This window comes from Canis lupus, chromosome 21 (genome assembly GCF_048164855.1).
Source record: "Canis lupus baileyi chromosome 21, mCanLup2.hap1, whole genome shotgun sequence".
NCBI lineage: Eukaryota > Metazoa > Chordata > Mammalia > Carnivora > Canidae > Canis > Canis lupus.
Window position 1 is genome coordinate 42,968,369 of NC_132858.1, and position 20,169 is coordinate 42,988,537.

Below are 20,169 nucleotides of genomic sequence, written 5' to 3' on the forward strand. Positions count from 1 at the left end.
CTGTGCGCACAATAGGTGCTCTAAATCATGTGGACTTCATGGATGAGCTCATGCTCGGATAGTCATCACCAGTTTACCACAGGAAATGTTCCTTCATCTATATCAAACGGGTAACTTCTCATATTTTTTAAGCCTGGAAAACGGTTGCATTTCAAATACCTTTTGAGGCTTATTCTTATTCGTTTTGCTTAGTGGGGACTCTCAGCATTAATATTTTTGATTCATTGGGATGTGCTCCAAAAATAGGAAATCAAATCTAAACACATAAATTGGCTCAGGAAGCAGCATCCGAACATATTATTATTCTTATTGATGATGAACTCTCTTGCCAATAGCTTCCCATCCACCCTGGATTATTGCATGCCAAAAAAGGCATGCTTCACAGAGCTCTTAGTTCTTTAAGTGGCAGGTTCTATTTAAATACATAGATAAGGCTTGTCAGGCTGAGCTGCTCTGAAAGCATGAACTACTACTGTAAAGTCACATTGCAGTAGAAACAATACTTTTGGTCGCTTTCCATGTTCCTTTAATCCTTTCTCATTTTTCAGAAACCTTGTGAATTTAGGGCCTGGTTTAAAAGGAATTTCAATGAAAAAAAAGCAAGTACTAAGCAATGGCTAGAAATGATAGGACGATCATACATGCAAGCATACACAGTGTATTTGATATTCTAAGGATTGCATGATCTACTCTGAGATAGTCTCTGAGATATCATGAGGAATACTATATGCCCTAATCTTTGTTCACTAATTAGATCTTGTGGAGTTTGTATCATTTGTAGCTTGTGTCCAACCCTTTAAGACAACCAGCTTATTCTATTAGATTTATGGTGAGCAACACATTTCCTGAGAAAACAAAATTTTTCAGAGTCCTGAAGTATCAAACAGTGCCTGGAAGAAATGATTTAGCAAGATGTAACCTTAGGTGCCCTCACTGAGTTACTATGTATCATTTCTGATGTTATCTCAGTTTTCGGATCAGCAGGATAATGTCTTAAAGGATGAGGTCACTAAGCTGCTCTACCAATATGTCTTTCCTATTGATACAGTATATATATATCTTGCTGATTCTGTTTTTGCTACTAAATAGTTGGGAAACCTTAGGAAAGTCATTTTTATCTCCATCTGGCCTCTTTTTCTCATTTGCAGAAGGAAGGAATGCAGTAAGATCAATGGTTTAGAGTATTTGGCAACAAAACCCTTTCTTCAAATAAAATATTTTGTCAAAGCCTGAGGTATGGAATAGAATATGGCTCCAATTAACATGGTTTGAAAATCACTAATCTAAATACTATCTTATGTCAATTTGACTATAAAATATTATAATTCCCATTAATAGATTCATGGTTCACATTAACAGGTAGTCAATGAATATCCGCAGGTGTTACGTTCAAGGACTCTGCTGTACTCTGTGCCAGCCAGGCCATTACCCATTTTTGGCCAGCAGATGATTTTCCAGAGGGAGACCACAAAATCCCACAAATAAAATAAAAAGTTAGAATATAAGTACAAAATGATACACACAACAGGGAGTGATTGTTCACTGGAAGGTGGCAGCATTTGACCAAGACGTAGGATTTTTGACTTGGGGAAGATGAGTGTTTCCAAGTGGGGCAAACATAGCAAGTGAAGGTTGGGAGGCAGGAAATTCAAAGACACGTTAAGAGAAGGCAGTGTTTCAGTTTGCTTGTGGTATTAATGGTATGAGGGGGACTCTGGGTTACAGCTGGGAAATTAGGTTGGAATCAAATTATCAGAGTTCTTGAATGTCAAGGTAATGAGGTTTGCCTTTATTCTCTAGGAAACAAAAAGCCATTGGAGGTTTTTGTTTTGTTAAGGGTTCTTGGGTTTTTTTATTTTGTTTTGTTTTAGCAGAAAGTGACATAAACAGAAATGTAGCTAGGAAAGTTTTTCAAAATAATGTGTAGCTAGAAGTGGGAAAGATTGGAGACAAGAGGGTTAATTGGAAGACAACAATCCAGCAAGAAGTAATGAACAGGGGATCCCTGGGTGGCTCAGTGGTTTAGCGCCTGCCTTTGGCCCAGGGCATGGTCCTAGAGTCCTGGGATCGAGTCCCACGTCAGGCTCCCTGCATGGAGCCTGCTTCTCCCTCTGCCTGTGTCTCTGCCTCTCTCTCTCTCTCTGTGTGTCTCTCATGAATAAATAAATAAAATGAAGAAGAAGAAGAAGAAGAAGAACTAGAACAAGAACAAGAACAAGAACAAGAAATAGTAGTAGTGATGGACGTCAGCCTGGGACGGGGCTAAGGGACTGAAATGTCTCAACCCAGATTTGCTAAAGCCCTAACCCCCAAGGTGACTGCACTTGGAGAGGTTGGTAAGGTTAAATGAGGTCCTAAGGGTGGGGTCAAAATCCCATCGGATTGGTGGTCTTATGAGAAAGAGGAGAGCGATCACTCTTTCTAAGAGTAGAGACTCTCACTCAGTGAGAAGGGGGCTATCTATAAGCCAGGCAGAGAGTCCTCACCCGAATCAGACCATGAGCATCCACATCTGACTTCCAGCCTTCAAAACCATGAGAAAGCAAACTGCTATTGTTCAAGTCACCCAGTCCGTGGTGTTTAGTGATGGTGGCCCAAGCAGACTAAGACAAACAGTTGCATTAGGAATGGCAGGGAAAGAACACATGTCAGCAAGTCCCCATGGAAATAGAATCAACAGGATTTGACAACGAACCCACTTGGCAACGTGAGAGGCAAAGGTCAACAGTGGCTCTGAGTCTAAGTCAGTGACCAGAAGGTGTCTCTGAATTTGCAGATTCAGAGATCCAAGGGGGAAGAACAATTCTGAGGGAAAATAGCTTAATTTTTGTTTCTGCTAAGTTTGGTGATTGAATTTGAGGTGTCGATGACATAACCATGCAGGCTTCCAGCAGCACGCAAACAGAACGATGGATTTGTTGGCTAAGAGAGATGCCTGAACTAAAAATATAGTTCATTTTGGAGTCATCTTCAGAGGGATACCACCAAGGATGGGTCACGGATGAATAAAAGCATTCATGTACAAGAATGATCCTGATCCTGATCCTGAGTTAACCAAGAATAATGCCAATCTGTGTGTTTGCTACCTAGGCCTGACTTACATGAGATTTTTACAAATTCTAGAACTTGTACTTTAAAAGATACTTGGAAATGTCGAAGATCTACCTTCGAAATGGTAAATAAAATGTAGCTTAAGTACCTCAAATGTCCCCTTCTGCTTTGCTACATGTGTAATTTGTCTCTGTTGGCAAGAAGACCAAACAGAACTTACTAGGCCATACAGGCAGCAAACAAGATACTATGATCCTGAAGCCGGGTAGAAGGTCAACTGTTCTTCAAATCAAGCACATACTAGCTCTAAGAGGACTGAAAGAAAAAAATGGAACATTCTATCCCATAGGGATACTGATTAGCAAAAGAATTCTACACCTAGGAATCCTTGGTTCTTGAATTTCACAAGTGAGAATGGAGTAACTAAATAGGAGAGAGACAAGAAGCAAAAAAAGAAAATAGCTAAAATAGAACAAGATCATTGTAAAACAAAGGAAACTTTCACAAATGTTCAGCTAAGTGGGATAATAAGTAGGACATTTAGTGAATAAATACCTTTAGGGTACTTCCTGAAAAAAAGTGGCCGCCTATCAAGAACAATCAATTTCCAAAATTCATAGAACTTGAAGATATAGGCTTGGGATTTCCCACTAGACAGGCCACTAAATAGGGACTAAAAATCTTGGCCACGTGGTCTCCTGAACCCAGACATAAAGGAAAGAGTTGAATGAAACATGGGGATTCCTTTAACTTAATACCCATTATAGAAATTCATCATCTTTAACAAAAATATATGTATATCAAAGCACCTGCGTGGCTCAGTGGTTGAGCAACTGCCTTCAGTTCAGGTGGTGATCCCGGGGTTCTGGGATCAAGTTCTGCATCGGGCTCCCCGCAGGGAGCCTGCTTCTCCCTCCGCCTGTCTCTGCCTCTCTCTCCCAGTATCTCTCATGAATAAATAAATAAAATCTTTTTTAAAAATGTGTATATCATTCCCATTTCCCAGAAGCAATGACTTTCAATTATTTATTTCTTTTGCTATTTAGTGACATATTTCTAAATTTTATCTACATGTTGCTATTTCTGGACTCTCCAATCTAGACATTTCTGTTGACCGCCTGTTAATGTAGTGTCAAGATTTGCTGCTCTTGTTCCATGCTCCCACAACGCAGACACACAGACACACATTGTTCTCTGTCTCTTTTTCTGCCCAGTTTGGTCAGACCACACTTTATGGGTGTATCAGTTCTCATTAGTTTCATTGTTATGACTCCATAAATCCTGTTCATGGCTGAGCCTCATAGTCTTCTTTGGTTTTATTCCCTTTCCTAGTCGAACTTCAGTTTTTCCCTGGAGTGGTTTGTGCTGTTTTTCTTAATTGTCTGGTTTTCTCTGAAACTATCATTTATTCATTTCCCAAACTCTCTGCCAGAGCGGTTGTTTTCCTCAATATAATCAAACACATTAGATAATCGACCAGTGCCTTTCTTTTGCCTTGGCCACTTCCCTCTGCATGTCTTCAATTTCCTGTTTCATTTGGACCTGGCTGATCTCCAGATCTGCTAACAGCTGTTGCCTCAGGTCCTTATTCACTTCCATTCTAAGAATTCCCTTACTCTCCTTCTGCATACATGGCTCTCCCCATGCAACTTCTTTCTTTTCCCCCCACTTTCCTTCTTTTTCACTCAATAAATATTGAGTGACCACTATATTCCAGGCATTGTTCTGGGTGCCAGATAGAGCAGAACTAGCAGTAAAGACGTCAGCATTGGAGTTACCTTCTAAACATCTCAAGGCAATTAGATGTAGAATTACTGAGTTCAGAGAGAGGTTAGGGTTGGAGGCAGACATTTGAGAATCACGCACTTATAAATGGAATTTAAAGCCAGTGGATTTGATGAGGTCACCCAGGGAGTGAGCATCAACCGAGGAGGTATCTGGGACGCATCAACATTTAGATGCAGGAGGGAGGACAAGGCATATCCAGTAAAAAAAAAAAAAAAAAAAAAAAAGAGAGAGAGAAAAAAGAGAGAGAGAGAAAGAGAATGAGATGTGGTCATGGAGGTAGGAGAACCAAGGAAAAGTGGTGAAGAAAGCATCTCACACGGCTGCTTACTCTCCCTGCCTATCAGGGAGGGCCCAGATCCTCTTTACAGGGTTTTCAGCTGATTACACCCAGTCTTGGATAAACTTCTTGATTGACTCAAAATCAACTGCTTTGGGATCTTAATTCATCTGCAAAATCCCTTCATTCTTGCCATATATTATTGGCTAGAAGGAAGCTACAAGGGGAGGGGAGAAACACAGGGCTTGAAACACAGGGGGCAAGAGTCTGGGGTCCCCTAGAATCTGTTTCCCACTGAGAGGTTCAGTTGAAAGGGAAACATTAATGACTCAGAAGAGAGGTGGCAACTGCAGATGCAATTTCCTTGCCTGAGTCAGAGGGAACAGGGCAAAAGCACAGGTAGACAGAGCATAGCTGTCCGAGTGAACATGCAGAAGGTAGAGAATGTGAGTCTGGGTGCAGGCAGGCTGCTCGAGGTGATGGTGGGGCCTTACACTAGTCCCTTCCTGTGCTGGATCTTCTATATTCCAATTCCTCTGGGTCTTTCCTTGTCATAAAACGTACTCAAATTCCTGAGAAAGGGCCATGGGAGTCTGTATTATCTAAAACTTGACATGTCTGAAAATACCCTCATTCTACCTTTAATATGCTGCATCCAGAATTCTGGGTTGGAAATAACTTGCCCTCAGCATTTTCAAGATCCTGCTCCACCGTGTTCTAGCTTCCAGCGCTGCTGCTAAGAAGTCTGATGATAGTCTGAGCTTTAATACTCTTCTGTTTATGTGCAACTGTTCTGAAACACTGAAATTTCAGTATCATAAGCCTGGTGGGGGTGTTTTTATTTTTTGTTCTATGCACCTGTCCATGGGCCCCTCAGTCTAGAAACTCATATCCTTCAATTCTGGGGGAATTCCTATAGGATTTCTTTTCTTTTCTTTTCTTTTCTTTTCTTTTCTTTTCTTTTCTTTTCTTTTCTTTCTTTCTTTCTTTCTTTCTTTCTTTTTTTTAAGATTTTATTTATTTATTCACAAGAGACACAGGGAAAGGCAGAGACACAGGCAGAGGGAGAAGCAGGCTCCCTGCAGGGAGCCTGATGTGGGACTCGATCCTGGGACCCGCGGATCACTACCTGAGCTGAAGGCAGACGCTCAACTGCCGAGCCACCCGGGTGCCCCTACTGTAGGATTTCTTTAACAATTTCCTCTATCTATCATTGTTTTCTTTCTTGAGCTCCTGTTACTGGATTTGGGGCTTTCTGAGTCAATTCCATAATTTTCTTATCTTTCTCTTTCATTTCCTAGATATTTTTTTGGTTCTATTTTCTGGTAAGTTTCCTCACCTTTATCTTGACCCATTTTATGGATTACATTTTTACCTCATAGTTTTAATTTTTAGGAGCTCTTCTTCCTTTCAATTGTAGAATATCGGGTATAAAGCCAAACTGCCTGGGGTCCCCTCCTGATACCATTTGCAAGCTGTGTGATCTGGGACAAATTACTTCACCCCACATGTCTCAGTTTATTCATGCGCAGTGTAGTCATATGCACATGTCACAGTGTTCTTGTGAACATCCAATGAGTTAATAGACACAAAGTGTTTAGAATACTATCTGATAAATAAATGTTAACAGTGACTATTGTTATTATTGTTTATCTGAGGATATTAAAGTGCTTTCAGAATTTTTCTTCTGTTCACTGCAGTCTTTACTTCTCTGAGTTTATTTATTTTATTTTTTTTAAAGATTTTATTTATTTATTCATGAGAGACACAGAGAGAGAGAGAGGCAGAGACAGAGGCAGAGGGAGAAGCAGGCTCCAAGCAGGGAACCTGATGTGGGACTCGACCCTGGGTCTCCAGGATCACGCCCAGAACTGAAGGCAGGTGCTAAACCACTGAGCCACCCAGGTGTCCCTGAGTTTATTTCTTTAGTGCATTTATTTTTTTCACACTAAAAGTTTTTCTTGGCAATCTGATGATTTCTACCTGAATTCATGTTTATGAGGTGTGTGTGCAGTGGGTGGTTGGGTATTGGACTGGTGAGCTTCAAAATGGAGTAAAAAGGGATCCCTGGGTGGCACAGCGGTTTAGCGCCTGCCTTTGGCCCAGGGCGCGATCCTGGAGACCCGGGATCGAATCCCACGTCGGGCTCCCGGTGCATGGAGCCTGCTTCTCCCTCTGCCTGTGTCTTTGCCTCTCTCTCTCTCTCTCTATGACTCATAAATAAATACAAATTAAAAAAAATAAAAAAAAACCAAAATGGAGTAAAAAGATAGAGAGCTGAATACTCAAATGTCAGCATCTGTAGATTTACTTTTTAAGATTTTATTCATTTATTTGACAGAGAGAGAGTGCACAAACAGGAAGAGCAAGAGAGGGAGAAGCAGGCTCTCCGCTGACCAGGGAGCCCAACACGGGGCTCAATCCCAGGACCCTGGAACCATGACCTGAGACGAAGGCAGATGTCCAGCCAGTTGAGCCACCCAGGTGCCCTAGCATCGGTAGGTCTTGACTCCTGAGCTGGTCAGTTCCCTAAAGAGGAATCGTCTGATTTTCTGCCTAGAAGGGCATACATTTGGTTCTCGGAATTTGGGGAGCTGGGGAGGGAAAAAGGCCACTGATCAGTAGTTTATCAGATTAGAATCAATCTCCTTCTCCAACATGTCACATCTTACAATCAGCTGAGCAAACCTCCAAGTTAACCCCTCCACCTCCTGCTGGGAATGGAGGAGCACAGTTGCTTGCCTGTGTAGGGCAGAGGGGGGCCAGAGGGTGGACAGTGTTATCAGCTCCTTCTACAAACATTTAATTAATCCTCACTCCTTATTGCTTTTCAGAGGCACCCACTGTCTCCAGATTCTGTGCTTTTGCGCTCTGTGGTACACATGTGATCTCGCTTCTCCCTGGCTTCCTCTCACTGAGCCCTCACCCAAGCTTCAGTTCCAGAGTCTCCAGTTTGCTAAGTTGATTCCAAAATTTTAGTAGACAACTCTCATCTGTTCTTGTCTCTTTTCCTGTTCCTTTCTCTTTTTTAAAAAATTTTATTTATTTATTTGAGAGAGAGAGAGAGGGGGAGAGCATGAGCCGGGGGAGGGGGAGTTACAGAGGGAGAGAGATAAGCGGACTCCCCGCTCAGTGGGGAGCCCCACACAGGGGCTCCACCCCAGGATCCTGAGATCATGATCTGAGCCAAAGTCAAATGTTTAGCTCACTGAGCCACCCAGGGACCCCTTCCTGTTCATTTTCTAAAAATTAAACAATCGAAAAAATTTTGATTGTGATAAATTACATATAACAAAGTTTACCATCTTAATCACTTTTTAGTGTATAGTTCAGTAGTGTTCAGTATACTCACATGCTTGCACAACCAACCTCAGAAGAGTATCATCTTGCAAAACTTAAACTCTTCACCCATTAAACAACACCCCATTTCCCCCTCCCCTCAGCTCCCAGTAGCCACCACTCTACTTTCTGTTTCTATGAATCTATGAATCTGACTGTTCTAAGTCCCTTGTTTTTTTTGTTTGTTTGTTTTGTTTTGTTTTGTTTTTCTAAGTCCCTTGTTTAGATGGATTCATACAGTTTTTGTCTTTAGTAACTGGCTTATTTCACTTAGCATAATGTCTCCAATGTATGTCCACATTGTAGTACATATCAGACTTCCCTTCCTTTTTAAGGCTAAATAATTTAAAAATGTTTACTTTTTTTTTCTTAAGATTTTATTTATTCACAAGAGACACAGAGAGAGGCAGAGACACAGGCAGAGGGAGAAGCAGGCTTGCTACTGGGAGCCCGATGTGGGACTCGACCCCAGGACCCTGGGATCACGACCTGAGCCAAAGGCAGATGCTCAACCACTGAGCCACCCAAGTGCCCTTTACTATCATTTTTAATTTTTATTATAGGTCTTGGTCTTTTGTCCTTATGTTCATAATTTTGTTGTATCTTCCCCATCCCTTTAGCCATGGTTTCAGTGGAGCTTCAGGAAGCAGAGATAAACTTGAAAGCCTGACCTTGTCCTTAAGAGGAAACCCATATTCCATTTACGAAATGTAGCATTTAAGGACATATTCTCTGTTGCTTTTGAGAATCTCTTTAGCTGTATGAGACTCCTTCAAGGAGAACAGAATAATGGAGTTACATTTAGTCCTCACTTAGCCAGAGGAAAAAAAACCTATGTTTTGACATTAAGCAGAAAAGCTACCTCAAGGAGTTGTCTTCTCAGTATGCTCCTAAGCTCCCTCCTGGGGAATCGAATGTCATGGTCTCCAAGTGTGGTCCCCAGGCCCACAGGAGAAATGCAAATTCTCAGGCCCCGCTTCTAACCTACTGAATCTGAAAATCTGGGGCTACAAAGCTGCATCTAGACATCAGTCATTCTATTTAGTCTTAATCCAAACGTTTCCAAGATTCCCGGGCTCTGAGGTGGTCATCTTTCAGAAGTCCTGAGAGAGCCCACGCTACAAGCAGCACCCATGTTAGGGACTTTTCTGAAAAGGCAAGTCTTGCCACATATTTATGCTACCCAACCCCTTCCTGATCCTGCATGCCACTGGCCACACTGGCTGAACCAGGAGAGCACCAGCCAATCCACTGGATGGTCAAGACCATACTATCCTCTCTTCAGGACATGAATTATAGACACCAAAACCATAGTCAGTGCTGAACTGCTGAAGGGATATAAAAACCAAGAGTGACAGCCACAGTGGGCTCTGTGTCAGCACAGCTCCTGTGACCTTTCCATTTGCCTTCATGTCCTGAGTGAGTATATATTTCTTGCATCACAGAGACATATTAACTCTTGGGAAGAAACACTGATTGGTCATAGTTATGATTATCCATTGAACAGCTTGCCTAAACTATAGCTTGTCCATGCTGTCGTCCTGTGATGGCAGCTGCATATAAACAAATTGATGTCTCTGTCCAATATCTATTTAATTTTCCATGTGTGAGCGCAAATTTGGTAGCATTCTCACTTCATTCCAATGCTGAACTCTTGGAGTTCTTTTGCAATTGCTTCTGCTTCTCTGAGAAACTGGTGAAAATTGCTTTGTAAATCAACAACCAAAGAATCAATTTCAGTGATGTTCTTTTAAAGAATCCAAAGATGAAGAGTCCCCATAGGCCACTGTCACTGCACTCCAAGGTTTAGAAGGAAATAGTCTGAAAATGAAAGCAAAGAAAATCACAACATATTATCCAAAAGGTTATGTGATAGTGAATAAAAGCTAGAATAGGAGTTTAGAAGTGAATGTTTGTTCTGAGAACAATATTAACATAATAGGACTACCAGGATCAAGCTTTAATTTTTCAGGTCATGGTTACTGATTTAAGAACTGATGCAAATAAAAATTGTTATCAGACAGCTGCTTGCAAAGATGTTTTAAATCCCACATGTCTTCTTTTAATATTATATTGCTGTAAAATAGCCCAGGATGGGAGAGACCATATAGGTCATCTAATCCAATTATGCATTTTATTCATGCCTGGCTCACTTCTATACCCCTAAAGAAATGACAACCAAATGACCCCGGCATTGCCGTTGATGACAGATCCATGTATCACGCCTTATATAGTAACTCTACAAAAAACAAAACAGACCAACAACAGAAACGACTTTGAAACACAAAATATGCTACTTTGAAATATGGTTCTTGTAAATGTTTGGAAAAGTGGTGGTTTCTTCTTCTGTCATTCCTGGGGGAGAGGATGTTAACCATTTGGCGGACACTGGTTATTGTCGGCAGAATTGGTTCTCAATTTCCAAATGTTTGCTTGGCACACAACTGCTCAAAATAAAGCTTACATTCCCTAGCTTTCCTTAGGGCTATGTGTTTCAGACTTACTGCTGTGTTACAAATTATCCCCAAGCTTAGAGGCTTAACACAACCTCTTTATTATGCTCACAGATTCTGTGGGTCAGGATTTGGGGCAGGCCATCACAGAGCTGGCTGCTTCCGTCATCCTGGCATGACTTCTTTCAAAGCAGTCATAAACCCATCCGGATTCAGGAGGAGGGGAATTAAGATTTCAACTCTTGATGGGGGAATGGCAAGGCCACACTGTGGAAGAACACAAGGGACAGGAGATATTTTTAGTGTTCCCTTTGAAAATGCAACCTGCCATACCTTGGATGTGGCCATCTTGCCTAAGTTCTGGCCAAGATGGTTTAAGAGGAACTGGTGTGATGAACTTTCTGGAAGTGTTCTTAGAGAGGCGTGTTTGTGTTTGGATGGAGACGTGGGGATGGAGGGAAGTGGGGGTGGGGGAGGTGGAATCACTTTTCTTTCCCACTTTTCTCTTGGCTTAAATGTGAATGAGATGACTGGCGGTAGAGCAGCAATTCTGGACTGCTACCAAATTTGGATCCACAAACAGGATTACAGAGCAATGAGCTAGAAGGAGCCTGGGTACCTGAGGACCATGGAACCACCATACCAGTCCTGAACTGCTTACCTTTACGTTATAGAGAAATAAGCTTCTGTCTTCCTAAAGCTACTGTATTGTGCATTTTCTCCCACGCTCGAACAATGCTAATTAATCTTAATAAAATTATCATCATAAGGGGACGCCTGGGTGGCTCAGTCTGCTAAGTGTCTACCTTTGGCTCACGATCTGGGGGTCCTAGGATCGAGCCCCACAACATACGCCCTGCTCACCGGGGAGCCTGCTTCTCGCTCTCCTTCTGTGCACATGCTCTCTCTCAATAAATAAACTCTTCTAAAAAGTCATAAATGAAGGCACATGATGAAAATTCATCTTAACTGCTGGATCTATAAAGATACTAATGCTTACATGGTGTATATAATGCTTACACAGTTAAGAGTTGGACTAATATTGCCCTTTATGAGAATCATAGTATTTTATAAAAGCTTATGGCTTAAAATGTTCACAATTAGATGTATTTTACTGTATTTCAAAATGACATACTATCATGAGGTTGATAAGCAGAAATCGAGAAATACATTCACTCATGGAGCGATTATAAGTTGAATTATGAACAAAGGGTTAATATCAAGATGAATTTATTTTTTTCCAAGATGAATTTCTATAAAATTTTCTGAGTCATGTGTGTTCTTTTTTTTTTCTTTCTTTTTTTTTTTTTTTTTGTGAGTGGAAAGATTAATCAGAATAGCTGGGCTTGCTCTTCAAATATTTTATTTACAATATGATGTCATTATCGAAAATGAAGTACCTGTTTTGAAAAAAAAAAAAAGTTACTTAGGGGCACCTGGGTGGCTCAGCGGGTTAAGCGTCTGCGTTTGGGTCAAGTCATGATCCCCTGGTCCCGGGAACAAGCCCAGGGTCTGGCTCCCTGTTGAGCAGGGAGTCCCCCTCTTCCTCTCCCTCTGCCTCTACATTCCCATTCTCTTTCTAATGAATAAAATCTGGAAAGAACCCCCCCCCCCCATTTAATTGGTAAAAAGCAATTTTCTAATTCAAAACTATGAACATTTGCCGAATAAGCCTCATTTCAAAGCCAAGGGCTTCAACTTTAAAAGTCCATGTCCCTGGTTCTAGTTCTCCTTATATTAAGAAACCTGTTTTGGAGATGGAATTCAAATCCCTCAGCGTGTAAGGTGAAGCTCTAAAATAAATAAGAGCCTCGTGGTGCAAAGCATATCTTGCTCGAAGACCATCTGTCTTGACGGTGACATTCCACCCCAAGCGCTGCACCGTCCTGCCGGCAGGGCCCCCCGCCCCCCGCCCACAGCGCGTCTGTCTTCGTGGGCGCCTCGAGGGGCCGACGCCCGGGCCTCGGCGGGGCCGCCCGTGCTGAGCCGGCTGCGCGGCGGGAGGCCGGGAGGGGCAGCCAGGGGGAGCCCAGGGGCTGCGGCGAGGCCGGGGTCTCACTTCTTTGTCCAGAACCGGAGCCGCAGCTCGGGTGGCTCCGAACAAAAGGCGCCGCCGACACTTAGCTCGGGCCGGCGGGGCTCCCGGGGCGGGGCGGGGCGGGGGCTCTCCCGCTGGTCCGCGCCTTCGCCGCCCGGAGCCGCCGGGGCAGGTGCGCGGCGAGGCGCTGCGGGGCCGGGCGGCGCCCACGTGCCGAGCGCCGCCCCCGCCCCGCCCCCGCCCGGCGGCTCCCGCTCCGCGCGCGGGCACGCCGGCCAGGTTGCCATGGTTCCCGCGGGTCACGTGGGCGCGCTCCGACGCCCCCTCCCGCTGGCGCGGCGCGGCGGGGGCGGGGCGGCCCGGGCGGGGGGCGGGGGCGCGGGGAGCCGGGGCCGCGGCGGGAGCGGGAGGAGCCGGAGGTGCAGCCCGCCCTCCCGGGGCCGCGCTCGCTCAGCCGCCGCCGCCGCACGGAGCCGCCGCCGCCGCCGCCGGGCCAGCCGGGCCAGCCGGGCCGCCGGGGCCCAGAGCGCCGCGCTCGCAGCCGGTAGCGCCGCCAGCGCCGTCCGCGCTCGCTCGGCGGCCGCGGGGCCGCAGGCCGGTCCGGGGAGGCGGCGAGGGCGGCGCCCGGGCGGCCGCCGCGGGGCCGGCAGGATGAGCATCGAGATCCCCGCGGGGCTGACGGAGCTGCTGCAGGGCTTCACGGTGGAGGTGCTCCGGCACCAGCCCGCGGACCTGCTGGACTTCGCGCTGCAGCACTTCACGCGCCTGCAGCAGGAGAACGAGCGCAGGGGCGCCGCGCGCTTCGGCCACGAGGCCAGGACCTGGGGGGACGCGGGCGCCGCCGCCGGGGGAGGCACCCCCAGCAAGGGGGTCAACTTCGCCGAGGAGCCCGCGCGCACCGACTCCGAGGACGCCGAGGAGGAGGAGGAGGCCGCGGACGCCGGCGCGTTCAACGGTGAGGACCCCCCTCCCGGTCCCCGCAGCCCGGTTCTCCCCCCCGGACCCCGCAGCGCGCCTCCGCCCCCTCCCCCCGGCCTTGGACCCCGCAGCCCGCCTCCGCCCCTCCCGGACCCGGCAGCCCGCAGCCCGCCTCCCCAGACCCCGCAGCTCCTCCCCAGCCCGCAGCTCGCCGGCCCCCTCCGACCCCGCAGCCCGCCCCCTCCCCCCGCCCCCTCCGACCCCGCAGCTCCCCCCCACCCTCTGGACCCCGCAGCCGCCTCCCCCCACCCCCTGGACCCCGCAGCCCGCCTCTCCCGCGTCCTCCCCTGCACCCCCGCCTCCTCCCCTGCACCCCCGCCTCCTCCCCCGCACCCCCGCCTCCTCCCCCGCACCCCCGCCTCGCCCCCCCGCGGCCATCCCGGGCTCCCCCCTCCGCGTGGCGCCCTCCCCCGGAGCTGGGGCGCTGCAGGGGTCCGGGCTCTCGGAGCAGGTGCCGGGGCTGGGCGCGCAGGCGGCTCACGGCCGCGGCGGGGGGGGGCGGGGGGGGCGTCGGACCCACAACTTTGCCTGCGGTCGGACAGACGGCGCTGGACCGACCGACAGCCCGTGCGTGGGGGAGGCACCTTGGGCTGGTGCACGGAGCGTCGCGGAGGGCAGGCGAGGGGCGCCGGGTCCGGCTGGCCTTGCTGCCGGGAGCGGCACCTTCACTGGGAGCGTGAAGCTGGGACTCGCTGGGGCAGGACACAGTTTATGACGGTAACTTTGACATTCTGGGAAACAGAGTCCTCTCTTATTTTCCCAATTTACCAGGACCGCGCTGTGCTATTTTTTGGACACGCAACAAAGGATCCTGTATTGCCTGCGACTCATGGGGTCTTTGGAATGAGGAAACGGGCTAATGGTTTGCTTTTTATTTTAAACAAGTATTCAATGATTTGGTGCCTTAAAAAATAAAAGTATGTGAAAAACACCGGTAGGAAGTTCTGAAAGCTTGTTGGTTGTCTTCAGAATGAAAAGCCAGTGAGTAATTGTAAGGACTGTGCCAGACACAAGCTAGAAAGAATGAATGAGAAAGAAAAAGGAAATTTTCTCAAATAGCTACTCCTAGCAAGTCCCACCCCTTCTGCTTACAAGCCTCTTTCCCTAACACACACACACGGTTACAGCCTCCTGTGCCTACAGTACATGCCTAAATCCCCTCTTTATGGCATCCCAAGTTAAAATTCCACGGTGTGCAAGTGTTTTTCTCTTTGTGGTGGAAGATAAACATGCATTTCGGCATTGCACCAGTCTGTATTTATTTACACTGCTTGCGGTTTGTGTGTCTGCAGTGTATTCCATAAAATGAAAATGTTCTAAAGTGTCATTTCCTTGAGTGTGTTCCTAGGAAGGTGTTTCCTTTCTTTGCAAATTTGTCGAAACCGTGTTTTGAAATTAATGTATTTTTAGCTCATCCGAAACAGTCACAAAACCCTGAATTAATAATAAGTATTCTTTGAAGATCAAAAGGAAAATTGTTACTTTAAAAATGTTCATCTTGGGCTTTTTATTGTTTCCAGGGATAAGATGATCATAGTCTCAGTTCTTTTTGCACAAGAATTTAATCAGATGCTTTCCTTGCTAGAAACAAGAAAAAGGTAAAAGCCGGCATATTTAAATAGAGGGGAAGGAGAAGCCAACAATAATGGATGACATAGAAAGGAGAGAAGCATCTAATACTCTTTTCTGCTCCTGACACATGCATGAACATATGTACGTGCGCTTTACACACACATATAGGAAGAAAAAAAAAAGGTTTGTTTTCTAGGGTGGAGGAAACTAGGAACTAAGGGAGGTGGTAAAAAAAAAAAAAAACAAAACCAACAAAACCCTATATATGTTTAGTATGATTTACTGTTAGTATAACTAAAATATTCTCTTTGTAGTACAATTCTTATGAAGTAGTTTGCATTGACGATTCTATTTTCTTTTTACAACAATGTAGTTTGTACACAAAACAGCTCTTATTTCCATTTTGTGTTGAATAAGCCATTAACTTCTCAATCATTTTATATGGTTTTATGTTCTCCAAGGCACCTTTATTGTAAAAATTACTCTGTGTGAGTTTTAATGAATACTCGTTAACCAGTTGCACTATTCATTTTCTCACCCTTATCCCCAAGGACTTTAAAACTCTTTGACTACAACCAAATACAATTCGACATTATGATATACATATATGCATATATGTATAACAGAAATTTTGGCAATGGCACTTCCTTCTAGTAGATGCACTTAGAAAATATCTACTAGAATATCAACTATTTTTTTTAATATCAACTATTTTAATTAATTCTCTTATTACTATCTTTTAAGTATGTAAATTGTGTTTTAGTTTAGACCTTCAGTTTAAAAAAACATTATAGGCTACCAGGGGTTGACAAACGTTTTTGTAAAGAGCTAGACAGTAGTAAATATTTTAGGCTCTGTGAGCACCGTATGGTCTCCATTGAATATTCTTTAAAAAAAAAACAAAAACATTTTAAACACATGTTTCCTCTGGAGATGTGTTGGGGATGTACAAAATTGACCACAGACTAAGGCCATAGTTTGCTGGCCCCTGGCAGGAATTGGGGGAAAAAGTCAAATAGTGCCATTGGAAAACAAACAAACAGAAGTGAGCCTATCAATTTAATGTTTTGGTGCAAAAAATTGCCAAAAAAACATCGGATCCTGGGCAATTCTCCTAGCATAGTAAAGCATAAGTATTAGAAGACAAGTCTTAATTTACTTGCACAAGTCTTAATTTACAGCACAAGACCAACTGGGTCACTAATTTCTTAAATGTTAGTATGCATGTCAGGGAAGTTTGATTCAAAAATGAGTATTACCTGGCATTGCTCCTGGTGAGCTTATTTGAATAGGTTGGGGTGGAACAAGGGATCTTTTCTTTTTTTTTTCTCTTTCTCTCTTTCTTTCCTTTTTTTTTTTTTTATAGAGACGTCCCAGGTCATTCTGATATCCATAGTTCCCTGATCACACTGTGAGAAACACTGATCAACAGATAGTGATGATGATAATGTCTTTGTCATATCAACATTTTAAAAAAGTGGCCACCATTTATTGACGTTTGGTATGTGCTGGACATTATCTAAATGCTTTCATAATCAAATTCATAATCCCAGCTGTCACTTGTCCAGTGTTTAACAGCTAGGCTGCTGCAAAACCGGAAATGAAACACAGGTGGGCCTGGCTCCATCCCTCTGCTCTCAACTCCCAGGTTTTATCTCTGGAAGGGGCTGGGCCAGCATCACTTGAGCATCCCCTTTGTATCACATCTGCGTGAGACCCTGTGTTTTCTCTGTAAGGCTCTGAAAAATGAACTTGTCTGGGGTTACACACAGGACTAGTAAGTATCAGAGTCTGGTGTTTCTTAACTTCCATCTGTCTGACCCGAGAGAGTTCATCCTAAATTAAGTTTGTTCAGTGGACTGACTCACACAGATCAGGTTGTCCTGGTTATTTTTCCAGTAATGGTGATGAATTTGCATGGATTGGTTTGTACTCACTCTCATGAATCCTTTTAAGACAAGTGATGCTATTTATGAGAAGTTGGGCAAATTTTTGACCAGGAGACTGTTGCTCATTTGACTCATGTAGGGATCAAGCATATAACCTTGACCTCAGTATGGTAGTGGAATCAAATAAGTGAGCCAGGGTCTGGTAGCTTGACCATGGATACAGCACTAGGCCATATGGTCAGATGGGTGAAGGTGGTCTTTACTTCCTGCTTTTCCAAAGAATCCCTTTCTCTGCTGGTAGCTGTCCCATTTCTCTCCTGTTTTTAAATTTTATTACTTCTATTCCTTTCAGTTTGCTATAAATTCTGGTTAAAAGGGAAGTTCTCAGAGAAGCTGTAGTGGAGACTGCCTCCGTCTTCCCCATCCAAGAGGTAGCAAATAAAGCATGACATGTTGCTTCTGAAAGGCTAGTGTCCCCAGGCTTAGAATGTATTAGAAGAATTAACAGCCGGCCAAAGAATTGGATCAGTACTGATTTGGAGTGGAATTAATGGTTTCGTGCAGGCATCATTGTGAGAGCTTGTGTTGCTCAATAATTTCTTCAGTGAAATTGCTGAAATTATAAAATGAAGTAAGTAAAATTCCCAAATACTCCTCTAAATTGACAAATGGTCAGAAAAAGATTAGATTACATGTGAAGAGACATCAAACTAGAAGAAAAATAAACTACTGTATATAAAATACACAGGAACTAATTTTCCATATTGTGGAAGAAAAATCTAGAGTTCAAAGTGTGTACACATGCCAGACATTTAGAATATCTTATAAACAAGCATGTCAAGATATATAAATAGAAATTCACCATGTAGAAACTATGGTTTAATCCTTTTAATTCTGACCTCTGCCAAATCTTTGTTGGAGAATTGTATGTACCTATGATTTTTTTTAAAAACAATTTAAAGGGAATATGGGTGAATTTATAAGAGATCCTTAAGATCACACAAAATACTAGAAAGTTGGAGCTCCTGGTGGTGGCAGGGGGAGATTAAGAGAACAAATTTATTTCATGAGAAGAAATGGTTGAAGGAGCGTTTGAAAGAATATTCACACATCTAAGAGGTTTTCTTAGAGGATTATGAGCAAGTATTCCTTATCTCTGTATCTCTGACACAGAATCAGAAGCACTAAACTTTGTTGTAACTTGAAGGATAAGAGCCCAGAAGTTCACTTGTGTGAAGTGGTTTACGTGGTCTTCCTAAAATGAACTGGCAAAAGGAATCAGGGCAGTAGATATATTGGCTCCCTGATAATCTGCTGTGAAAATATTCTTCACTGGGCTCCAATTGGTAGTACAAAACACTTTTACCTGTTGACTTCTTGGTCTAACTGGTAGGAGAAACTTGTAGAGAGTAATTATTGCTTCACTGAATTGTTCCTTTGGCTGATTTATTAGGCCCACTTTTTTTTTTTTTTAACGATTTTATTTACTTATTCATGAGAGACACACACAGAGAGACTGACACAGGCAGAGGGAGAAGGAGGGTCCATGCAGGGAGCCCGATGTGGGACTCGATCCTGAGGTCTCCAGGATCACGCCCTGGGCTGAAGGTGGCCCTAAACCACTGAGCCACCCGGGCTGCCCAATTAGGGCCCACTTTTATCTCCGTGTTCTTACTTAAGAACCTGCTCTCTCTGGCTACTAGATGATTATGAGGCAAAGCAGCCAGTCGTTAGCTCTTCATCAGCCTTTTCAGTGCATTTAATTGGTTTGAAAATGTTCACCAAAGTCTGACAACATTCATTTTCCTTCAGGGATGAAGCACTGTGCTGGGCATATTGACATATTATCATGCTAATAGTCTTTACCTCCTAAGGTTGTTAGGGGATAAATGGTTTAATATTTATAAGGGCCTCAGGACAGTGCACATAGCAAGCATTGTTTCCGTGTAAGACAAATGATCTCATTAACATGAAATCTTAACAGAAGTGTAAACTTCTTGCAGAATAGCCACTTCATTGTTATTTTGTGGAAATGAATCTAGTGTTTGCACTTTTTAGAGAAATGAAGTAGGAAATGAGCTTACGTGGCATTTCCACTTAGGATTTAATGTGAAGTTATGTTGCACAGTAATAAAACCCACATCCTTTCAGCTCATAATTAGTAGCTAAGAGCTGCAGAATTTTATAATTAACGAGACTGTATGGTCTTTGGCTATTAGAGATTTAGAAGTTTTTAATTTATATAGTAGTTTTGAATCCTCCTGAGATGGGAATTACATCATTCATGACAATGGCTAAACTGCTGAAGCCATTATTTTAGTTATGAGCATAAATCAATAATAGAGAAGATTTTAAAAATATTTTGAGTTTAGATGGTAATTGTGATTTTCAAAGTAGGACAGTGAAGAACATTATTCATTTTAATAGTAGTAACATAGGGATTGAAATTGGGAAGTCAAAGGACTTGAAATAATGTCCTTTCTCAAATTCTTACCCATCTGTTAACTTCAGGCTTGGGGAAGAGGGCGAGAGGGAGGAAGAAGAGGGAAGTAAAATCAGTTGGGACTTGTAAAAGATTCTTGGACTAATTTATCATTTGTCTGAAGACAGCATAGAATGAAAAAAACCTGAACAAAAAGAGAAGGGTACTTGAATTTGTCTGTCTTAAAAATCAAACTGTTCAACCATTATTGAGTGTAAGACCGTTGTAAGTTTTCCATTTGAGGTTGTAGGTACAGTGATGTGCTGTGTCTGGGTGAGATGGAGTAAATATTTAATGGTTAT

The 20,169-nt window shown here is 43.9% G+C and overlaps 1 protein-coding gene and 2 long non-coding RNA genes across 8 annotated transcripts in view; 2 read left to right on the forward strand and 1 right to left on the reverse strand.

Annotated features, from left to right (window-relative positions):
* The window catches only part of LOC140613094 (uncharacterized), a 66,576-nt gene extending 63,951 nt beyond the window's left edge, over positions 1-2,625 (reverse strand). The window contains exon 1 of one of the 3 annotated variants that reach the window (XR_012014220.1): positions 2,487-2,625. This is a non-coding gene — a long non-coding RNA (uncharacterized lncRNA). The remainder of the gene's footprint in view (positions 1-2,486) is intronic. The other 2 variants (XR_012014224.1, XR_012014223.1) reach the window with 2 other exon arrangements.
* LOC140613097 (uncharacterized) overlaps positions 1-12,169 on the forward strand; it is a 49,252-nt gene extending 37,083 nt beyond the window's left edge. Inside the window, exons 3-4 of the long non-coding RNA XR_012014230.1 lie at positions 7,458-7,614; positions 7,951-12,169. This is a non-coding gene — a long non-coding RNA (uncharacterized lncRNA). The remainder of the gene's footprint in view (positions 1-7,457; positions 7,615-7,950) is intronic.
* Positions 12,170-13,565: 1,396 nt separating this feature from the next.
* The window catches only part of PRKAR2B (protein kinase cAMP-dependent type II regulatory subunit beta), a 92,645-nt gene continuing 86,041 nt past the window's right edge, over positions 13,566-20,169 (forward strand). For 2 of the 4 annotated variants that reach the window (XM_072791554.1, XM_072791556.1), the window contains exons 1-2: positions 13,770-13,901; positions 14,696-14,786. In XM_072791554.1, the coding sequence (XP_072647655.1) occupies positions 14,768-14,786 (19 nt within the window). In that variant the 5' untranslated portion in view covers positions 13,770-13,901; positions 14,696-14,767. Of the gene's footprint in view, positions 13,902-14,695; positions 14,787-20,169 lie in introns of all 4 variants that reach the window. The other 2 variants (XM_072791552.1, XM_072791553.1) reach the window with 2 other exon arrangements.